This window comes from Vidua macroura, chromosome 4, assembly GCF_024509145.1.
Source record: "Vidua macroura isolate BioBank_ID:100142 chromosome 4, ASM2450914v1, whole genome shotgun sequence".
NCBI classification, from domain to species: Eukaryota; Metazoa; Chordata; class Aves; order Passeriformes; family Viduidae; genus Vidua; species Vidua macroura.
In genome coordinates, this window is record NC_071574.1 from 14,307,306 (window position 1) to 14,327,275 (window position 19,970).

General features: G+C 42.2%; 1 protein-coding gene and 1 long non-coding RNA gene across 2 annotated transcripts in view; one reads left to right on the plus strand and one right to left on the minus strand.

Moving 5' to 3' along the window:
• Positions 1 to 2,950: 2,950 nt before the first annotated feature.
• On the plus strand, positions 2,951 to 5,833 carry LOC128806576 (uncharacterized). The gene is made up of 3 exons (XR_008436867.1): positions 2,951 to 3,098; positions 4,970 to 5,092; positions 5,203 to 5,833. It is a non-coding gene; the product is annotated as an uncharacterized LOC128806576 (long non-coding RNA).
• Positions 5,834 to 6,533: 700 nt separating this feature from the next.
• Positions 6,534 to 19,970, minus strand: part of FAT4 (FAT atypical cadherin 4) — a 122,978-nt gene continuing 109,541 nt past the window's right edge. The window contains exons 13-17 of the mRNA XM_053975690.1: positions 19,408 to 19,587; positions 18,265 to 18,389; positions 16,927 to 17,144; positions 12,003 to 12,264; positions 6,534 to 10,022 (exon numbers count right to left, since the gene is read on the minus strand). Of these exons, the coding sequence (XP_053831665.1) occupies positions 8,149 to 10,022; positions 12,003 to 12,264; positions 16,927 to 17,144; positions 18,265 to 18,389; positions 19,408 to 19,587 (2,659 nt within the window). The 3' untranslated portion in view covers positions 6,534 to 8,148. The remainder of the gene's footprint in view (positions 10,023 to 12,002; positions 12,265 to 16,926; positions 17,145 to 18,264; positions 18,390 to 19,407; positions 19,588 to 19,970) is intronic.

A 19,970-nucleotide genomic window follows, 5' to 3' on the forward strand; every position in this document is an offset into this window, starting at 1 on the left:
TCCCTGTTTCCAGCAAAAAGAGGCCAGTTTTGGACCAGGACTCAAAAACTATTCAGAGCAAAAAACACCATGAGGTAGACCCAGGAATCTGCACTATTTAATCCTATTAAAACCATTTATCAAGGGCAGATTTTAGCTTCACAACCTGTTGCTTGTTGTTGAGGAATCCCACAGTTCTGCCCATTGCCTTTGTTTTCCAGGCACTATAAAGTCTGCAGATTTGTTTTCCACCAAGTGAATGTCTCCTGCCAAAGGGCAGGGAAGTGCTGATCAGACAAGTTGGAAAAGGTTCTCTTAGTTGTCATACCAAAGCTTTTCTCCTGTCACTGACATTTTCCAGATTAAAAACTCTGAGTTCTATAAGATTCATTTATAAGTGTAAAAAAAAAAAAAACCAAAAAACCATTTCAAAACTAGCTACAGAGAAACTCTATTAAAAATCCAGGACATGGTGTACTGCATGAGCAGAACAGTTAGATATGTACATGCCTGGCTATTTCATGGATGGAAAAAGAAAAATTGACCCAATTATAGACCTGTCATACTCCACTTCTCTCTTCAGAGTATTGAATGTCACTTAAACCAAAGCAAACAGCCAAGCTCATTTCCCGTGACAAACATCCAGGGACATCCTAAAGTCAAAACAGAAGCAACCAAAATGAGAAGGCAGAGGAAACTTTGACAAAGCTTCAGAACCTCGTCAGATGCAATTATTCAGTGAGTGCACTCAATTCAAAGAAGAAGAAGGGCCCCCTTTGCCACAGAAAGCATTAAAAAGTTTCAGGGGGGTGTTATTTGCAGCCTTAGCTTCATAAAAAGCTGCCTTCAGTTCTAATGCTAAGAACAGGTGAATAAAACCAACCCTAAGAAAACCAAATGGGATACAGAACAACAAACAACAACAGAATTTCTGGTAACAGCAGGAAAAGGGTCAAAGTGAACAGAATTTAATATAATATCTCTCATAATAAACTCCCACCTCACTGTAATTAAAAACTTCAATCAAAAATCAGTTCTGTTGAAGTAACAACAATATTTCTTACCTCTTTCACACGACTCGAGCTGCAAACTACTTTGGAGAGAAAAAAATAGATCAAATCCCTAAACATAACAGGATTAGAAAAGCTCCAAGTGACACCCATAGCTAGTGCATGATTTGCCCCAGCTGGAACAAATTTCCTAATAAACCTAAGGCTACAAGTTTCAAGCATCACTGGTACTTACCAGGAATGACCTCCCTCAGGAGCAGTAGAGAGAAATTGTCATCCTCAGGGACCTATTTGTTCCAACAGGATCTCTCTCCTACTTGTGCTTTGAATGATTGGATAGTGCTGTAAATGCAGCCAGGGCACTGGAGACTCTGTGGGTAATTTTAATAGGAGTGTATTTGACATGGATAAAATAATCTGGTTATTTGGATTTTCTGTGGCATTTCTGGGAAGCCAGAGTTTAATGCAATTCCATAAAACAATTGTTGAAATGCTGGGGTGCTCCAGTAGATTAGATACACTAATTTTTGGCTTTCAAAGGATTGCATTCTTACATGTTGTTACCTTTGAGTGCTTTCAGCTTTGATTAAATCTTAAAAAAGCCCCCTTAGTTTCCAGTCTATGTTGCCTATATAGACTCTAATTCAAAACCAGGACAAGAGTCAGATGGAAACCATACAGGGGTGATATTATAGATGTCCCAACCCTGGAAGCCAGGTTGGATGGGGCTAGAAGCAACCTGGTTTACTGGAAAGTGTCCCTGCCCATGTGATTTTTAAGGCCCCTCCTAAACTAAAGCTTTTGCCTGTCCTTTTTCCTGGTGACAGTAACGGGCTCAGACTGAAATACCAATCAATTTCCTCTCACAAAAGCATTTTCTCCCTTGTAAAAGAGCATTTAGGCAGAAATTCACAGGCAGTTAGGAACGTTGTCCTGGCAATATCAAAAGCCATGGCTGCCTTGGGATACCAGTGTGGTCCAAGCATTCCGAGGCTGAGGGTGGGTTTTCTTTATCAGAACTAGCTGCTCTTTCTTAAAACTAGCAGGCTGTCTCTGGCAGGAGTCCAGAATAACATGTAATGTTGATTATAGCCCCTCCTGCAAAGCAGGGAGGTGTCACCATCACAGAAAAGGCATTCCCTGCCACATGGGGTTATGCAGCTCTACAAAGTCCAGCCGGTTCTGATGATTGTGATAAATTCTATAGGTTAAAAAAAAATAAATAAATAAACATGATTCATTTTCCTTTTTAATATGCTTAACATCAGTTGTTTTAAGAGAGGCAAACCATTCCAGCTCTCACTTCGCTTTCTATGAACTACAAGGAATTCTTGTAAAATGATGCTGTCACATAGTTTTTTTGCCAAGGTTTAACAAATTGCTTTAATAAAGACTCGCATTATTGAACAAGAGTTGTATTTTAAAGGAAATTACAATGCTTATTTGTAAGGATTCTAGATTATTGCACCAAAATGTGCTTTTTGAATGATTCATCAATATCCATTTCTCATCCCCTATGTTCTTCTATATTACTGTCTGTTTTCTATATTAATGTTTATCTCTTATTCCCTAATTTGCTGTTCTAGCTAATTACACAAGATATGCAAGGAGAAACAATAATTACTAAATCAGACTCTGTTTTTTAAAAGGCTCAGGGGAAATAAACCAACAAATGGGAAGACAGGGACCTGTTTATTTTCCCTGCTCCTTGTCTGACGGGCTGCACAGAGTCACAGGGCTTTAGGGGAATGCACAGAATCACATGGAACAGCGGCTTGGGCTTTCGTGGCTGGGGGCAGGCAGCTTGCTGATCTGTTTTCCAAACCTGGAGTCCTGACAGGGAATTTGCAGGGCATTAATTGCCACGTGGAACAAACGTCCATGGGTTTGTGTTGCCACGCATACGTGTCACAGAATCATTCAGCCTTGCAAAAGACTTCCAAGATCACCGAGTCCAACCATTAACCCAGCACTGCCAAGTCCACCACTAAACCACCTCCCCAAGTGTCAAATCCTTGTTTGAACATTTCCAGGGATGATGATTCCACCACTTCCCTCGAAAGCCTGTTCCAATGTCTGCTCCACTTTTTCTCCCAACAGATGACACGTGTGAGTTATCCAAGACACCACACATCATCCTCAGGGCTTGCTCTAGAAAGACTGAAATGTTTTTAACCCCTTTGCTGTTGATTTGTCCCAACTGACACAAATTTTCTGATGTGGGGCTTTCATCCTTATTTTCTTCCAGCTTACACTCTTTGATGACTCCCTGAAAATGTTCCCTCTGAGAGGATGTAAATTGAAGTTAAATGAATGTAGTTTAGCATTACTGTTTCCCAGAGGTTAGAAGGAGCCACCTCTACTCATTCTCCATCTCTTGCCAAGTGTGCTTTCCAGTTGTAAGGGAGGAAGGAAAGCAACACTTTGCTGGACCCTCATTTTGCCCCACACTGGAAGCAGAGGAGCAGGAAGATTGTGGAAGATCGGGATGAAGCCAAGCTCCAAGCAGGCACAGTGTGATCCCTACAGATGCCAATGGAATGCTGACATTTGACTGCCTCGGGGCACCATGCAGGGTCTTCCCTTTGAGGGTTCTCACCAGAAAATGGGCTTGGTGGAAGCCACTTCTGAAAATTGCAAAAAAACCTGCTTAACATTTCTGAAAATACTTCCTCGGAATGACAGGTGGAGAGTCTTCTTCTCCAGCAGTAAATGACAACTTAAAAGAATAGCTATTGGTCATCCATGTGGAGAATTACTTTTTTTCTTGTGCATGCTCATAAATGAAATACATGTGGCTCTAAAATTGAAGAGTGAATCTCTTGAGGATTTACTTTGTGAAGCCCAGACATAAAGGTGCTTTTAAACTCAAAATGCAACTTAGAAAGACTCTATTCACTGCTGATTCTCTCAATACAGGATGATGAAACCTGAAAGGCACTGGGAAAAGGCTGTAAAAATTACTAACAATCCAACCATATTTTATTGCTGGAAAAAGCTCTTGTAAGATGGCTGAATGGAAGGTGAGCTTCATGCAAAATGTAGGAAAGGCCAGTTGAGTGCAAATATCTAAATTTAAAAAGAGACTGGTTGTGGTGTTGACAACCTAAACACAAGCTGTCAGTCATCTTCATTAAGTGCTCTTTACAGAAAGCCAAAGTGAGCACATTGGGATGAACAAAGCACTAATTTCACAGAGCAGAGGAAAGGATGGTGGAATTAATACATAGATGGTCATAGAAAAAGGATAAAAGGGTAAACAGTAAAATGCTAGGCTGATAAAGCAGAGAGATCAACATTTTCACTTTCTTCCCTCAATCCTACTTAATAAAATAGTAACTTTTTCTCTTAATCATCTTCTTCTCCTAATTGTCCTTCCCAATTTCAAAGGATCCATAATTACAAGTCTCTTCTAGAATCCAGTTAAGAAAATACCATTTACACATCCTAACACTAAAGAATTATACTACTACTTGAATTTTGTGCTTCAAAATCACAGTCTACAATAAAAACACAGAGTACTCTCAAAGAGCTTCCACCACATCTAATTTACCTTATGAACACTGGCAGCTCGAGTCCTTTGGCTGGCTCCATCTCCTGATTTTGAAGACATCAGTGAGATCCTGCACCCCCTTCCACCCCCAAGCCTTCTCATTCCCAGACTGGAGTAATGTGGCTCCAGCTGGATTTTGCACTGCTAACTGATACTCCCTGACAGGTTGTGGTCTGCAGCATAGACTCACAGTCTGATCCTTGATGGGGGATGTTTTCACCAAAACGTGGGACTTTCTATTACTTTTCAATGTAATGTGTTTTACTTTTAATTTTGTGGTTTTAAAGTTGCAAAACTTTGATGAAAAATACTGAAAAGTCTTGAATTGGATAAGTCTAGATTTCACTCCTTTTATTCATTTATTCATCTACCACAAGTCGCAGCATTCTTATATTTTCCTTTTCATATTTTCCTTTTCATTCTCTAGAGAATGCCAAGTAAATCTGCCATTTCTCTGTCCATTTTCATCTAATTAGTAACATCATCAGGAGAAAACATCACCACCGGAGTTGGCAAAGACCATTCAAGCACTCTACCAGCAGAAAGACAGGTCAGAGAAAAATTGCTGACATGAGATGTGTTTGGAGGCTCCTGTGCACCGCAGTGAGCGGTGCAGACTGTTTTTCTTTCCACATATTTATGACTTATAATATGTCCCAGATCTTGAAACAGGACTGTGTAGTTGTGATGATGAACCAGGGGAATTATGCAGCTGACTCCCTCACAACTGATAACTTCGGATGATTTCTCTGCATGATTCACTTGGAACCCTTTGCTGATCCTCATCATGAAAGAATTATAAAAAAAGGGCAGGAATGGATTGTATGTTTAAGTGTCAAAAACAACTCTACGCCTTTCAGAAACAGGGAAACAAGGAAACCAGTAAAATATACATTTGTCTACCATAAAGTGTCAAAATTTAGAGGAACGCACTACCCCTTGATAAATTGTAAACTGTGCTAAAGTTATGACATGTATTTTATCTAAGTCCACACTGCATATTATTCCCCTTAGCAAAACTTTTTGATAAACTCAGAATGCTTAACACAGGCATAACAGCGCTCAATATGTTTGGTGTTACATTTAAAAGCTTTCATTTGCTAAAGTTCTCATGTGTTATTAAAATCACTGCTTGGATGTGGTACAATTTGTACTAAAGGATAATATTCAAACTAAACATACAGCTTTTTAACAGATGTTTAATTATAGCAGCTCCTCAAACTCTGAAATCATTTGTGGAACTCATGTTATTTCAGATGAAACTACTTACATACCAACATGGGCTACTTTGGCCCATTATCTTTTCACTTTTGTGGGGCATGACGAAGTTGGGAGCACTTTTAGCCAAAAAGATCTGGTTCCTAATTGCCAGTTTTGAGACAAAATAAACTCTAAACCAAACAACATACACATAACCCCCCCCGCCCTCTTCTTCTTGTCCTTTTTCTAAGTTCTTTACACTTACCACTAATTCAAAGTGTAATCTCAGAACTCACCTCTTGCCTGCAGCCTTAACTTTTTCACTCTCTGCATTCTCCAAGAAGTTGTCCAAGTCTGATTTATCCCTTTTTAAGTATAAAAGAATGCAGTTATTTATTGTTCAACTGCTGCTTTATGATAGAAGGATCTTGTTCTCACACTCCTCACTGTCTGTGTACTGGAAAACTCCAGTTTGGAGCAGAGGTGGAAATCATGGTTAACAAATGCGAAAGCAGGTGTTGCTAATAAAACCCTATGAACTAAAATACAGCTTTTATTGTTTTATTAGAAATATCAAAGTAGACTTGGTGCTTTTTGACATTATCTTGGGCTCAACAACCTCATGATACTCTTTTCCATCTTCCTGAGATACGTACTTGCTTCTTAAAGCCTGTTTTCTGATTAAAAAGTTTATATAGCTTAAAAATCTTATAACTTAAACCTCAAAAGTGAAGATCAAGGAGTGGAAATGACAGAGAAAAGACAAAAGTTTTCCAATAACACGCACTAAAGATTTTAAATAAATATTTTAATTCTATTATTGGCATTTACAGGTAGAAAGCATACAGTATGTTACAATTTTATCAAAATGTGAAAAATATGGATGTTACATAAGTAACAAATGTAAAAAAGTATTTTTCTTACCTTCCCTGAAAGTAAGAAAACTATTCAGCATAGGAAAATATTGATATCAAAAAAACAGCTTAGGTAAGAAAAAAAAAAAAAGAAGTTTTTACACAATATAACAGGTTCATCAGATTTGCATGAAGATGTAAGGACTTTGTGAGATTCTATTTCACCTACAACTTTAGGGAATTGGGGGTGACTGGTAAGCTATGTTAATAAATCTACAAGTAGTTTTCCCTCATATCTGCTTCAAAATGCTAGAGTGCAGTAATTTTCTATACAATAAATAATTCTTCAGAGTTTCCACCATAGAAAATCATAGAATGCAGAAAATGCCACTCCAAGGTCACAGAGGCTAGGCAGTGCTTTAATAATAATTATTATAATACTTATTATAGTGCTTTATAATGTCGAAGCACTTCAGGTGAGTTAACTAATTAGCCCTCACAACACCCCTCTGAGGCAGGGAACTGAGTGTTTTTCCTACCTTTCCACAGTACAGATGAGAAAATGGAATCAGGGGAGAAGCACAGGCTGCAGCAGCAGCACAGCCAAGCTGGGAGGCCAAGAGAGGTGGGAATGGACAGGCTTGTCCCTTGCTGCTGTGAGCCAGGGGGCTGGGCTGGGCTGACAAACGACCATCAGGAGTCACTGAGGAGGGGCAGGAATGGACCAGGATTAAGTAAGCATCCCCAAAAACATTTCATAGAGATTCAGAAGCTCTCACACAACTTTGTCAAAAAAACAAAACAAAACAAAACAAAACAAAACAAAAACCTAACAACCAAACAAAACAAACTAAAAAAAAAAAAAAAAAAAAAAAAGAGAGAGAAAGAAACCTGAAACAAACAAATAAACAAACTGAAAAGAAGGAAAAAAAAAACTCCTAAAGTGCTGACTGGCTTGAGCTGCTTCTAGCACCTCTTGTATGGAATAAGACTTACAGCAAGCACTGTTGCCAGCAATTATTCAAGCTGATTTATTCCATAAAGTCACATGTAAGCAACTGCAGGATATGGTAACTACATTTTCTGAGACATCTCACTACTGTAATTCCTTCATTCACCATCTTACTTCCATGCACTTCTTAAGGAAAATGGAATCCTCAGTTCTCTTGCATCATAAAACATGTTAGTAGCTGGAGACAATATGCACATCCTTCACAATTGAAACAAAAAATTAGTTCATTTTCAGAACAAAGCATTATTAATTTAAGAACCACGAACCAAACAATGGTAAATAGGAAAACCCTTTCCAAAGGCTGCATGCCGAATATCTGGTTTGCAAATACAATGCATGCAGGAGAAATAAATTCATCCAAGCGTAATTAAATTAAAAATGTCTTAAGTCTCTTTCAGCAGCATAATGGTTATTATTTTTAAAGTCTCCTCCAACCAGACTGGCCTGGGGATCAGATGCTGACCTTGGCTTTTCTACAACCATATAATGGTTTGAGCAGTCCTCGTGGCTTTGCACTGGGGCAATACCAGGAGACAAAGCCTATACATACTGTTCTGCTTCCCCCTCCTTGGAAACAGCCTTCGCTGTACCACCTTTGCTCTCTTCACTCACTGCTGCTGCTGCTGTTTTTTCAGGAAGTGATGCCAAATCTTTGAAAACATCCACATAATGCCCAAAGCCTGGGCCCCAGTTCAAGAGGTTGTCCCAGTTGAAGCTTCCCGCTTGCTGCCCCAGTTTCCCGGGCAGGGAGCTCTCCCCGGCCACAGTGCCCGCTGCCTGTGCCCCCACGGGCCCGCCCTCGCCGCGGCGCCCCGGGTACCGCCGGGGCTTCAGCCTGGAGCCGTAGTTGTCCTCATCATCCGCGTCCGACTCGTTGACCTGGGATAATTTGGGCATCCTGGACGTGTACGCCACGGGCTTATCCCGGTCGTACTCCATCTCGGAGCAGGTGAAGGACTCGTGCGAGTCGCTGTCGGAGGAGGACTCGGGCGCGGGAATGCCGTCGGCCGGGTTCCTCGTCCGGGACAGAGGCCTCCTACAGTCCTCCTCTGAAGAGGAGCGGCCGTGGTCTGCGCTGCAGATGCTGGGGTTCCTGGGGCGAGGGGTGTTCAGTCTCTCCACCTCTTCGATGGACAGCCCCACCGGGGGAGACGTCTCCAGCGGGATCTGCCCGATGGGCTGCTTCAGGCGGCTTCCCGGGCGGGAGCTGTGGCTTGCCATGGTCTGTGGGCTCTTGCTTCTCCTCCCCAGCCGAGTGGCGTAGTTGAAGATGCCAGGCTGGCAGACATCGCCGTGCATCTCCAGCGGGCTCCCTTCCCTGATGGCGAGGTGCAGCTCCCTGGCCGGGCTATGCCTGTAGAATGTCGAGGATTTGGAGAAGGGTGCGGGGCTGTGCCGAGACAGGGGGTTGGGAGTAGGGCATGCCGAGTGGCTCAGGGATGTTGTCCTCAAGCCCTGCCCGTAGGTGGGCTGGTAGGTCAGGCTGCTGGCTCCCAGGGGCATGGGGGACTGCCGGGCAAAGCCCAGTGGGCTGTGCCTCTGGATGGAGAATTTGGGAGTGTGGCTCCGGAACTGCTTGTAGTGCTGGATGATATCAGCGTCAGAGGGGGCGATGCTGCTGGCGTTGTCAATGTCGTAGTGCTCAATCTCGGGCTCGGGGGATGCCAGTGGGGCGCTGGGGATCGTCTCCGTGGCATGCGGGATGTCCGTCTCATCGTAGATGAGGTAAGGGTTTTCCCTTTCGATGATGTCGGGTTTCGGGTTCCCTTCGGGCTGCTTCCTGACGGTCATGTCATCACCGTAGGGCGGGATGTTGTCAGGGTCATCAAACGCCACATTCTCGCTCCCTTTTTTCTTCTTCTGCTTTGTTTTCTTCTCCTCTTTTGGCCCCTTTGACTTCTTCCCTCGGCACTGGTTGCAGAGGATGAGGCTGAGGACCAGCAGCGCCAGGACCGTGGCGCAGCTGCCAACGATGGCTGGCACAGCCCAGAGCGGCAGGGACAGCTCGGTGGGGTGCAGGGACGGGAGGCACACGTGGCCGCCGTTGACACCCGCCCTACACTCGTGGCCGGGGGCACACAGGACCCCCAGGCAGGCCACCACAGTCTCACACGTCCGTCCCGCGTACGCCTCGGGGCAGCTGCAGGTGAAGCCTGCGTGGGGCCCGGGCTCGCAGCTGCCCCCGTTGAGGCAGGGGCTGGAGGCACAAGCGCCCGGGGGCACGCACTGGTAGGCGAACCAGCGGTTGATGCACATCAGCTCGCCCCAGCAGGGATTGCTGGCGCACACGTCGGGGCCGCGGCAGCCAATCTTCACCGAGGGGTCTGTTTTGGAGAGCGTGGCGAGGCTGTGCTTGCCGGAGAAGGGAAGACTCTCCCCGCCATACTTGATGTAGGAAATGCAGCCGTTGAAGCCTGAGAAAGGGAAAAAAAGAGACAGAGCTGTTGGAAGCTGAAGGCTGAGTATGCCCTGTCAACAGCGCAGTACGGGCTCCACTGTTCACTAAATAAGCCAAGATTTCACATGGTTACCATAGGGAAACATCTATTCTAACAGCACTTAATGTCTTTAAATTGAGTTTGAATAAATATGATGTCTAATGACTTCATTCAATGCTTTTGTCTCCCTATTTTCCTGTATTTCTAAAACTTCTTATCATTTCCCACAGAGAATCCTGAGGGCAGCTGGCTTGGCTGTGCTAGCACCAAACATTATTTGAGCTTGCCTACCGTGCTTCAGCTAAGCCTCCTGTCCCCTAAATTCATGGCAATGCTTTTGTTTCTCTGAATCTTGAGGGGCCTTCTCCCAAACTTCCCATACCTTGGTTGCAGGGCCACGCCACAAGTTTTAGTGCTGTGAGAGCCCAGGGAGATGGAATTATCCCCAGGCTGTGTGTGCAGTGGTTGAGTGAGGTCACAGGAAAATCCAGTCTTTTGCCAGCCTAATAATCCTCTGTGTTCCCCTGGCTAAATCCTTTCTGGAAGGGTTTTGAGGTAGTGCAACCTACGGTGATCTCTCCTTGGAGCTGTGGTAAAATGGTACACAGAGATGGATACCACTCTGTCATGAAACAACAAATATACTTGAGTTGTATGAGATGCTATTAAAGGTTTAGAATTCTCAGGGTTGAAAATTTAGGTTCAGTTGGGAGCCCAAGAAAAGATGACGATCACCTTGCTGCATGCGTGGTGGTTCCTTGTAATACTGATCTGATGTGATAAACAATTTGTCACATCTACCTGGATTTGGAAATTTTATTGGACACAGCAACTTCACAGCCCTGTCACCTCATGTGTTTTCTGCCTTTAACAGCACTGCAGATATTTTTGACTCCGAGTTCATGCAGAGTTTTATACCAGAGCCTTGTAAATCCTTGGTATGTGGTACCCAATGTAATCCAATATTAAAATAAAATAAAATCATATGAATAAGGGATTTTGGACTGTGTGTGCTTAATGGAAGCCAGACACTCCTAATTGGTCTGCCACAGCATTGGGCAGTGGTGAGAGGTTAGTGTCCTCAATTTTCCTTGTTCCAGCTTTCCTAAAGCCTCTGCTTTTTCCATACACATGCTGCTCATAAAATATACATGTAAAAAGGATAAAGGTCAGCACAGCATCCACAAGCTTTTGTACCACATTTCATACATATTCACAATACACAAGTGTAAAGTGTGAATTTGCTCCACTCAAAAATACTTTATCTGGTCACAATTCATGAAGCCAGGAAGATTTTTCAATATAAAAATATGTGAAAAATACATCTGTATTGTCTGGAGAATCTCATGTTTTGCAGCTAAAAATCACTTCCATCTTTACCTAGTACTTGGGAAATGATATCAAATATGTGTTACCTACTTTTGCCAGGGTTTGAGACAGTTATTTTAACTCTTAAGGGAGACTGATTTGCTCCTTAACAGCTAGACATCAGTCAGAGGGTGTTTCCTTATTGTCCTTGCTCAGAAATAAATCCTATTCTTCATTTGACAGCAGGATAAAGCAGCAGGACCTTTGAGTTGCAGAAAATATTTTAATCATATAAATAACAGGATAAATCCTGCAGTACTTACCAAATCCCTACCAAGTTTTTGTTTAGCATTTTTGCCCAGATGAAAGATTTTCCTTGATTTTCCATATTATGAGTCAGGTAAAGAATACTTCCTTTCTTCTCCATAGGGGTACCAAAATATAGCAATTGATGTACAGACAAGCAATCCCCCTGTCTCAAAAAAGCCCTGCAGATGGAGTGCCTGCTTTTGGAAACAAGAAGCCTGCAGTGTGTACTAAAGGAACAAAGTCTGTAATCCTTACTCATTCAATTCACATTTTTTCTGGCAAGGATGGGCACACACTAATTATTGATAAAGAATTACAGTTCTTGGGGGAAAAAAATACCTTCAGCTGTGCTCTTGAATGGTTGGCTGGATGGAACTCCTCCCAGAGAAATGGTGAGGACGTTCAGGCCACCGAAGTCTTGGGTGGCATGGAGAATGTCCCGGCTGTGAGTCCTGTCCACCGACAGGATGGTGGCAGAGCCGTTCTTCTCCAGGAGGACCGAGTGCCACTGGCCATCTGCAGCATACACTTCAGGGATGTTCCTTTCCACTTTCCCAGCAACTCCAGCATCAGATATGTAGTGCACCTTCCCGCCTTTTATCTGGTCAGAAGAACACATGACACATAATTTTAAAATGGTGTCACATAACTCCTACGCACATGTAACCAGTGTGATGCCTGCTCAGTACAGCTACAGTAACACGTGGCTTTGGTGTAATAGAAAGCTCGGTTTTTCCCAAACAACCAAATATTTTTCCCCAAATAATTGCTTTGTACTAAAAAGGCATTAATTATCTAGCACGAAAAATCTGGCCAGAACTAAACACATCATGTTGCAGAAACTTCAGCAGAAAATTTGCATCTTAGAGCTGCCACCCATTCAATTCCTGACTAATCCTACTGAGAAGCCAGCTATAGGTCATGCACATGACAACACATTTTAACCAGAGAAAGAATAATTCTTCCTCCTTCTTCAAGGCAAGTGTGGAAAATGCTTAGCAGAGTGAACAGATGTTGTCCTCGCCCAAGAAAATTGCATCCAGTTTTTATTACAACACAGGAGGAATGCATAAAGCATAGCAGGCCTTGAGCAAGTGCCCCATTTCATATCTGCTTTTTCTGCTAATTGGTATTTTGCAGAAAACTTTTGTTGTATTTCAGAAAACTTTCTGAAGAGTTGTGAAGTGCATGATTTTGTGAGAATTTTTAAATAGTACTTTCTTGAATAAACTGCTTTAAAACTTGTGAACAGCTAGGGAAAAAAGGAAGAATATTTTGACTTTTTCTCTTAAGAATGATGCCTCACAATTCTACTGAATCATGAGATGCAGGATTTCAAACCTCTTATTATGATCCCAAAATGAGATCAGTGCAAATTCTGCACTTTAAGATGTAGGAGCTTAAAAAGAATCCCCAACATCCAACCCTGCCAGTTTCTCAAATATTGCATAAAGTTAGGTATGCTGGCTGACCTCCTAAGGATGTAAAGAACTGCGTAAACTCACAGAGGATGGCTCTGAGACTTGCTGCAAGTTTCCTTCAGTGCTGTGCATGTTTGGTCACACGTATCCTGCATGCTTGGTCACACATATTAAATGGAACAACTGCTCTCCATCCTACGTTCCCCACTACGGCTCGGTCAGTCCGAGATCCGTACCACAAGCGTGCGGGACGTGCGCAGGCAGAGTCCAGGAAAGGTCACAGCCCCAGGTTTGCTGGAAGCTCTCAAAACCTTGCATCCTTTGTTCCAGGAAAAATAAGGTTCACCTGGGAAGAACTGTGAGGTGACACACCAGCTACAAGAATGCTGCTCTCATTTCCAGAAACTGTTAAATGTTCTGGATTTGCTTCTCCAGTGATGCAAGCTGAGGACTTTGTTCAGACACTCCAGCTTTAATAAGGCTGTAAGACCACGCTCATGTCTTGGCAGCTGCCTGAACGAATGCATCTAGCACGTATTCCATTTGGATGGAGGATACAACAATGGTTAATATGTGCATTCACTTCATTTATGAAGGCAGTAATTCAGACTATTTGAAAATGTATTGTTTGATAAAGCTCGCCTTGCAGACAGGATGCTTTTGTTAATGATAAAACACAAGTGGCATGTGTCTAAACTATCACACAGCCCAAGGAAAATCCCACATTTACAAATGCAGCCCACAGACTATTAAAACATATTAAACACCATTTCCCACAATAACTTATAAAAAGGTTTACTGAGCTGAATATATACATATATTTATGCCTGCAACCTGTAATTGGTTTGTTATGTCTTATTCTGTCTTTTATGCCCCATAAAAATACTGCCTTGTATTTTAGTCTTTATGTAAACAGAAAGGAATACACCACACCAGACAATATCCTCCAAGCTTAAGGGAAGACTGAGCACAGAAGCAAAATTTTTAATTTCATCTTAGAAAAGACCTCTAAAATTATTTACCTGACAGCAACTGATACTTTCCATAGTAATTCATGATTCTTTAACCCTATTTCTGTATCTTTAAAATAGCATGTGACTAATGCTAAAATACTCATAAATAACATACTAGGGGCATTTGGAAAGGAAAATTTCCAGAGACAAGACTGGTCCATGACTGCTTCAACCAGGAAAAGATATAGAATAGTGCCTTGAAACAGAACATGTTTCTAAATTTGAAACACAGGCTGAAGTTGACAGTGTTGAGTAACACAAATTTCTGGGTTTTATTTAAATGGCTGAGCAACTGACAAGTAGAATATAATGAAAAGAATGAACCACTAAAGCAAACATATTCCTAACTACAGGGCTGATTCAACTTTACTAATATTCCAAGTCACATCTGCTGAACAAATTGGGTTTTATTTGTCTTAAAACTAGCCATTGAATGGGACGTCATTTAAAAGTTCTGTTTGATTAGTTCCTACAACGTGATAAATGCATAGAATTATGGAATGGTGCGTTGGAATTGACCTTAAAGATCATCCAGCTCCACCCCTCTGCCATGGGCAAGGACACTTTTAGAGAAAAGGCTGCCCAGAGACCCATCCAACCTGGCCTCGAGCACTTCCAGGGATGGGGCAGCCACAACTTCTTTGGGCAACCTGTGCCAATGCCCAACCACCCCTCACACAGGAACATATTAGCTAGTATAGGTAAAATGTAATCCACATCCTCTACCTGTACAATTCAGAGATTTTAGAGTTCAATTTATACTAATTTAATGTGACTGCAGATGAGTTTTCTAGATAAAGCAAGATAAGACAGGTAATTTCACCTTTAAGAAGCTGTATTTATCCCATTACATCTAACTGAATTACTTGCAACGTGCACTTGTAGGAAAATAAGCTGTGACAAAGATTTCTATTAATAAGGAATGCCCACCCTCTTTGTTGCCTGGATTTTGGAGGAGGCATTTTCCATCTGAATTTGACAATTATTTAATGTAATCTGCAAATATTTGCATCTTTCCTGGATTAAGGATCCCTTTATATGATAAAGACCCCTACCAGGTTCTTTGGAGGGAGTTTACATCCATCATTTAGTGAATCAACTGCTCACAATCTCAGTGGGTCTGATTTATTACCACTTCTCTAGTTTTACCCCAGTCTCAGCCACACCAAAACCAATTAGCTACAAGAGGAAAAATGTGAAGGCATGGAAGTAGACACAGGACTCATAGCTTTCCCCTAGCATGGCTCAATATTAAAAACACGTCAGGTTTTCTCTGAATGCTAATCCTCTGGATAACAGGCATATTAAAAGACACAAAAATCAAGTTCTAAAATGGTCTTTTGAAGACTGACAAGAATTGTAAAGACAGGTTCCTAAAGGCCAACTTCTGCACCAGGAGTGGATGGAGATGACATGGAGACCTTTGCTGGGTTGGCTTCTGGCATCTCAGGCCACCACTGAGGGCAATACTCATGGTGACACCTACTCTGGGAATAAGGAGCAGTGCAGAGGCCACACTGCACTAGCTACAGTTAAATTACTGCAGTTTTACTAACTAGCATCACCTGGGAACTGCTTGGCAACCGGCATGGCTCTCCTTCCTCAAACTTCTGCATCTGGTACTAGGAAAACCTCTGCTCTCTTCCCTTGCACAGCTGGGGCTGGGACTTGACACCCTCTGCTTGCTTGTATAACTTCACCAATATTAACAATAACAAGAGTGTTTGTATAAACACAGCACCAGTGCTTTGGCCAGGAAAGGCAACTCTCTCTTTTTTTTCAATAATGCTTGAAAAGCTCACCTAGCAAATTTTGCTAGGGGGGATAAAAAGGTTTTTTTCTCTCCAGAAGTCAATAAAAATGAGATCTTATCTGCTAATACGAGCTAGGCAGAAACTTCCTATGAAATGATGTGGTAAAAGCATATGCCAGGGAAGTAGTGCAGACTTGCATCTTAAATGCAGCCGGTGTGTCAGGAAAGCTTCGTAACCCTGACCAGGCAGGTGGAGGATATCCATGGGGCTGAAGCTTAGAAAGTGTGAATTTTTGTATGAATTTCTCTAAAAGTCAGGGAAGAAAAAGTTGGAAAGCCTTGCAGCACTCAAGGAAACTTGGAGCTTACACCACCCCAATAAAGGGGCTTGCCAACATCACTGCTGTACTCATTTAGAGTTATGAGTAAATGGACTGAGTCATCGCCAGGAACCGAACCATCGCTTTCTCTTGAGAAAGGTAACTTCTGCAGCAATAAGCTCTTTGAGGAAAGAAAAAACAACAAAAAGCCCCAAAACAGTGTGGCATTTGAAGCATTAATTCAGCTATGTATGCCAAAATAATTTGATATTGACATTGGTCTGTGAGTAACCTCATGAATTCAAGTTATCCCTCACTTCCTAGTTTGATAAGCTTGAGCCATGTTGGTAGGAATTAATGAAAACTTTTTGGCAATCGTTTGCTAGCTTAAGGAGGGTCTGTGTTCAAGGCTCAAAAAATCAGAAGATAAAAGGCCAATAATAAAATTATTTGTTCTGTAAAGTGTAATGATGATAATAACCATGGCAATGAACACCGTTCATGTCGCCTTAAAAAAGTCACTATTTGGAGTCTAGACAAAACTGATTAGATATAAAACCATCAAGATCTTCTGATACCTTGGCAAATAGGAAGGGAATTGTTGAGAAGATGAATGATACTGGAGCAGTGCCTAGTCTCAGTTAAAGACCTAATATTTCATAAAGGAAGCAGAAAGAGTAATGGAAAAACACGATTTTGATCACTGCACATGCAGCAGTCCAATCAAATCAAACTCGGCCTTAGCTGTAATCTTACCTTCACGGTAGTGAAGTTGCTGCTCTCTTGGACATGGAGCAGAACGCCGCTCTCGCTCCTTGTCATGAACTTCACTTCCAAGCGCTCCACGCCCGGGCAGCCCACGCCGGCACCCCGAGCCCCGAGTCTCATCAGGTAGTCCCGCTTCTTGTTGGGGCTCATGTGGTAGTCGAGCCGCCCCTTGCCTTCCAGCGACAAGGCCGTGTCAGCAGTAATATCTGGGACAAGCACAGGGAAGTGTTGAGCATACAGCTCCTCACAGCTCCAGCCATCATCTGCCTCATCGCGACCACTCTCGCTCACAGCGGAGATCAAGTTCAGAGCAGGTCAAGGGGAGGGGGAGCAGGAGTGAATGGCAAATGCAGCCCCTCTATTCTTTGGCCTCCACCAGAATGTGTTTGAGAGTGGGAGTGTGCGAGTAATTTACTGCTGCTATCAGTCAAGAGTAAATTAAAACTCACTAGGGAACAAGTGAGGGAGTAGGGAAAAAAATTTGGCTCTCAGAACTGTAATTCCTTCCCAGGGATGTTACTGTTTCCATTACTGCATCGGGGTTTCATGATATATTGAACGCTAAGCTCTTCAGGGCAGAGATAATGACTTTCTATTTGTTATGGCAGAAAAAAAAAGTGAATAAAAAAGGCAGAGCATTGACTACCAAATGCCGTTAAAATTATGGCTAAATTCTTTTGTAAACCAGTGCAATAAAAGCATATAAATCAGCTAAACAATAATGGGACATGTAAAAAAAACAAAGCCCAGTCATTATACTACAACTACATGGAAATAAATCACTTTGCTCTCCTGAACAATCCTACATTGATTTACAGGGCTACTCCTATGAGAGTTAATCACCCCCAAGCGTAAATGCCTTGTTTTCATTTACATTTACAATATTTTCTTGCATATAATCCACAGTCAATTTGATGAAAAGGACTTTAGTTTGGAGAAGCCATAAGCACATGAATGCAATGTTTATGTGAAGGGGTTTTCACTTACTCTCTTACCTCCCCATAGCAGGCAAATCCCTCCTATGGGATACCTTTATTTTAGTTACTGATTATATGTTATTGGGAAGCTGGACTTCAAATGAGTGCAAGTTACCTGAAATGCAATATACAGACCAGAAAACATTATGTATTCAAGTTGTTGCCATTTTTAGCTCACGAAAGGACAACAGTCCATTGTGGACTTCTAAGCTGCTTAAGAGGCAACATGCTGCTTGTTTTCATTATTTTATAAAATTCATTATCCCATGGCCCTGAAAAGAAACTCTTAACAGCCTTTGGTTGAGCTACAGTGAGGTGTATGTTAAAGACAGTGAAATCTCCTCCTCACATTTTTCACAGTGCCTTCCCGTCAGTCCATCCTTGCAGTGACACTGCTGCCACGACCACTGATCGACACAAGTGCCACCGTGCTGGCAGGGGTTGGTCATGCAAGCACCTTCCAGTCTGGGACATCTGAAAGAAAACAGAAAAGTAGATGCTGAAAAAAGTGCACACAAATAAGCAGAGCAAATGTGCTGGGACACTTCCTCTGTTTAAATGGTACTCCCTTTCTTCCTCTCAGAATTGCAAAAATGGCTCTTTACCCCATCTCTGGAAGTGTCCAAGGCCAGGTTGGATGGAGATCAGAGAAACCTGGTCTAGCAGAAGCCCCATGGCAAGGGCATTGGAACTGGATAACTTTAAGGTCACTTCCAACTCAAACCATTCTGTAATTCTAACAATCTCTGTAGGCAGCTAAAGTTTCTAAGCAGACCCCAATTTTCAGCATCAATTTATAGCAGTCTTACAAAAGAGGAAGTAATTCAGAGACAGCCAAACTCCTACTATCTGTTATGTGAGGGAGAAGAAACCTTTTCAGGCATTTTTTTATGCTGCAGACTGCCAGAGCCTTTGTATTACAATGATCAGTGCAAACATGGGGGTTGAGGGAGGAACTGTGAATGAGGAAATCTGGATGGAAGACTGACATTATTGCTACAACCATGATTTCAAATACTGAGATGGAAAAAACAATAGAATCGGATAGTTCATCATTTCTGAAAGACCACTCAGAGGATATGAGGGAAATTCAGTGATACTTGAGAGGCAAAGTGAGAGAACAGACATGGTGGATTAAGAGGAAATAAAAGGGAGTAGAGAGCTAGCAAACAGTATGAGTACAGTCAAAACCAGGTGGAATTTATAAAGAAATCCAAGAACAGGGGCTATTCAATTTCAGCCCACAAAGCAACTTGAATAATTACTGACAATAGAAATGTAATGATGCTGCTTTTGTTTTTAAGACTCTGTAATCTTTAGTGAACCTTTAATCCAAATTCACTTTCTTCCTACATTTTCCACATTTTACAGTAGGTTCTACAGAATTTTTTTCTAACAAGAAATGTCTGTTGGTGTCTGAATGGAATAGCATTCATGACAGCTTCCTTTATTGCAAATGGGGTCCATTTGATCCCATATATAGCAGACGTACTGATCTAAGATTCCTTGGGCTGCCAAAGCCTGGCTGGGCTCCAGGGGACGTCCATTGACTGCAAACTCCATTATGCAGCCCACAAAATCATGGCTTTCCACCTGTCCTCTCCTCTGAAGGATGGGCTCTACGGACCTGATGCCACCAACAGTAACTCGATTTGGTTGTACATCGAGAGTCCTGTGAAGGAGAAAAATAACTAATCAGTACCAGACATCAGGATAGCAATGACAGCACAGGAACTGCAACCATCAGCTACAGCCTGTGGCTAAAATTCTTCTTCCCAAATTGGTATTTCACATTTAGAAGGTGACACAGAGATCAATAGCATTTGAACTAACAGTTATAGTGGCTATAAATTCACACTCAGTTTGCATGTCAAAAATTCTATTCACTTGACTGAGCAGTGTGCTTGAGATCACAAAAAATAAGGCTTTTTACCCAACTATAACTGAGACTGTAGATAATACTTATATAGCAGGAGGATGGACTCATTGTTTTACAAAGATGTAACACCTCTGCTAGCAGGGAAACCCTGTGTGGCAGGAAACATGATTGTGATT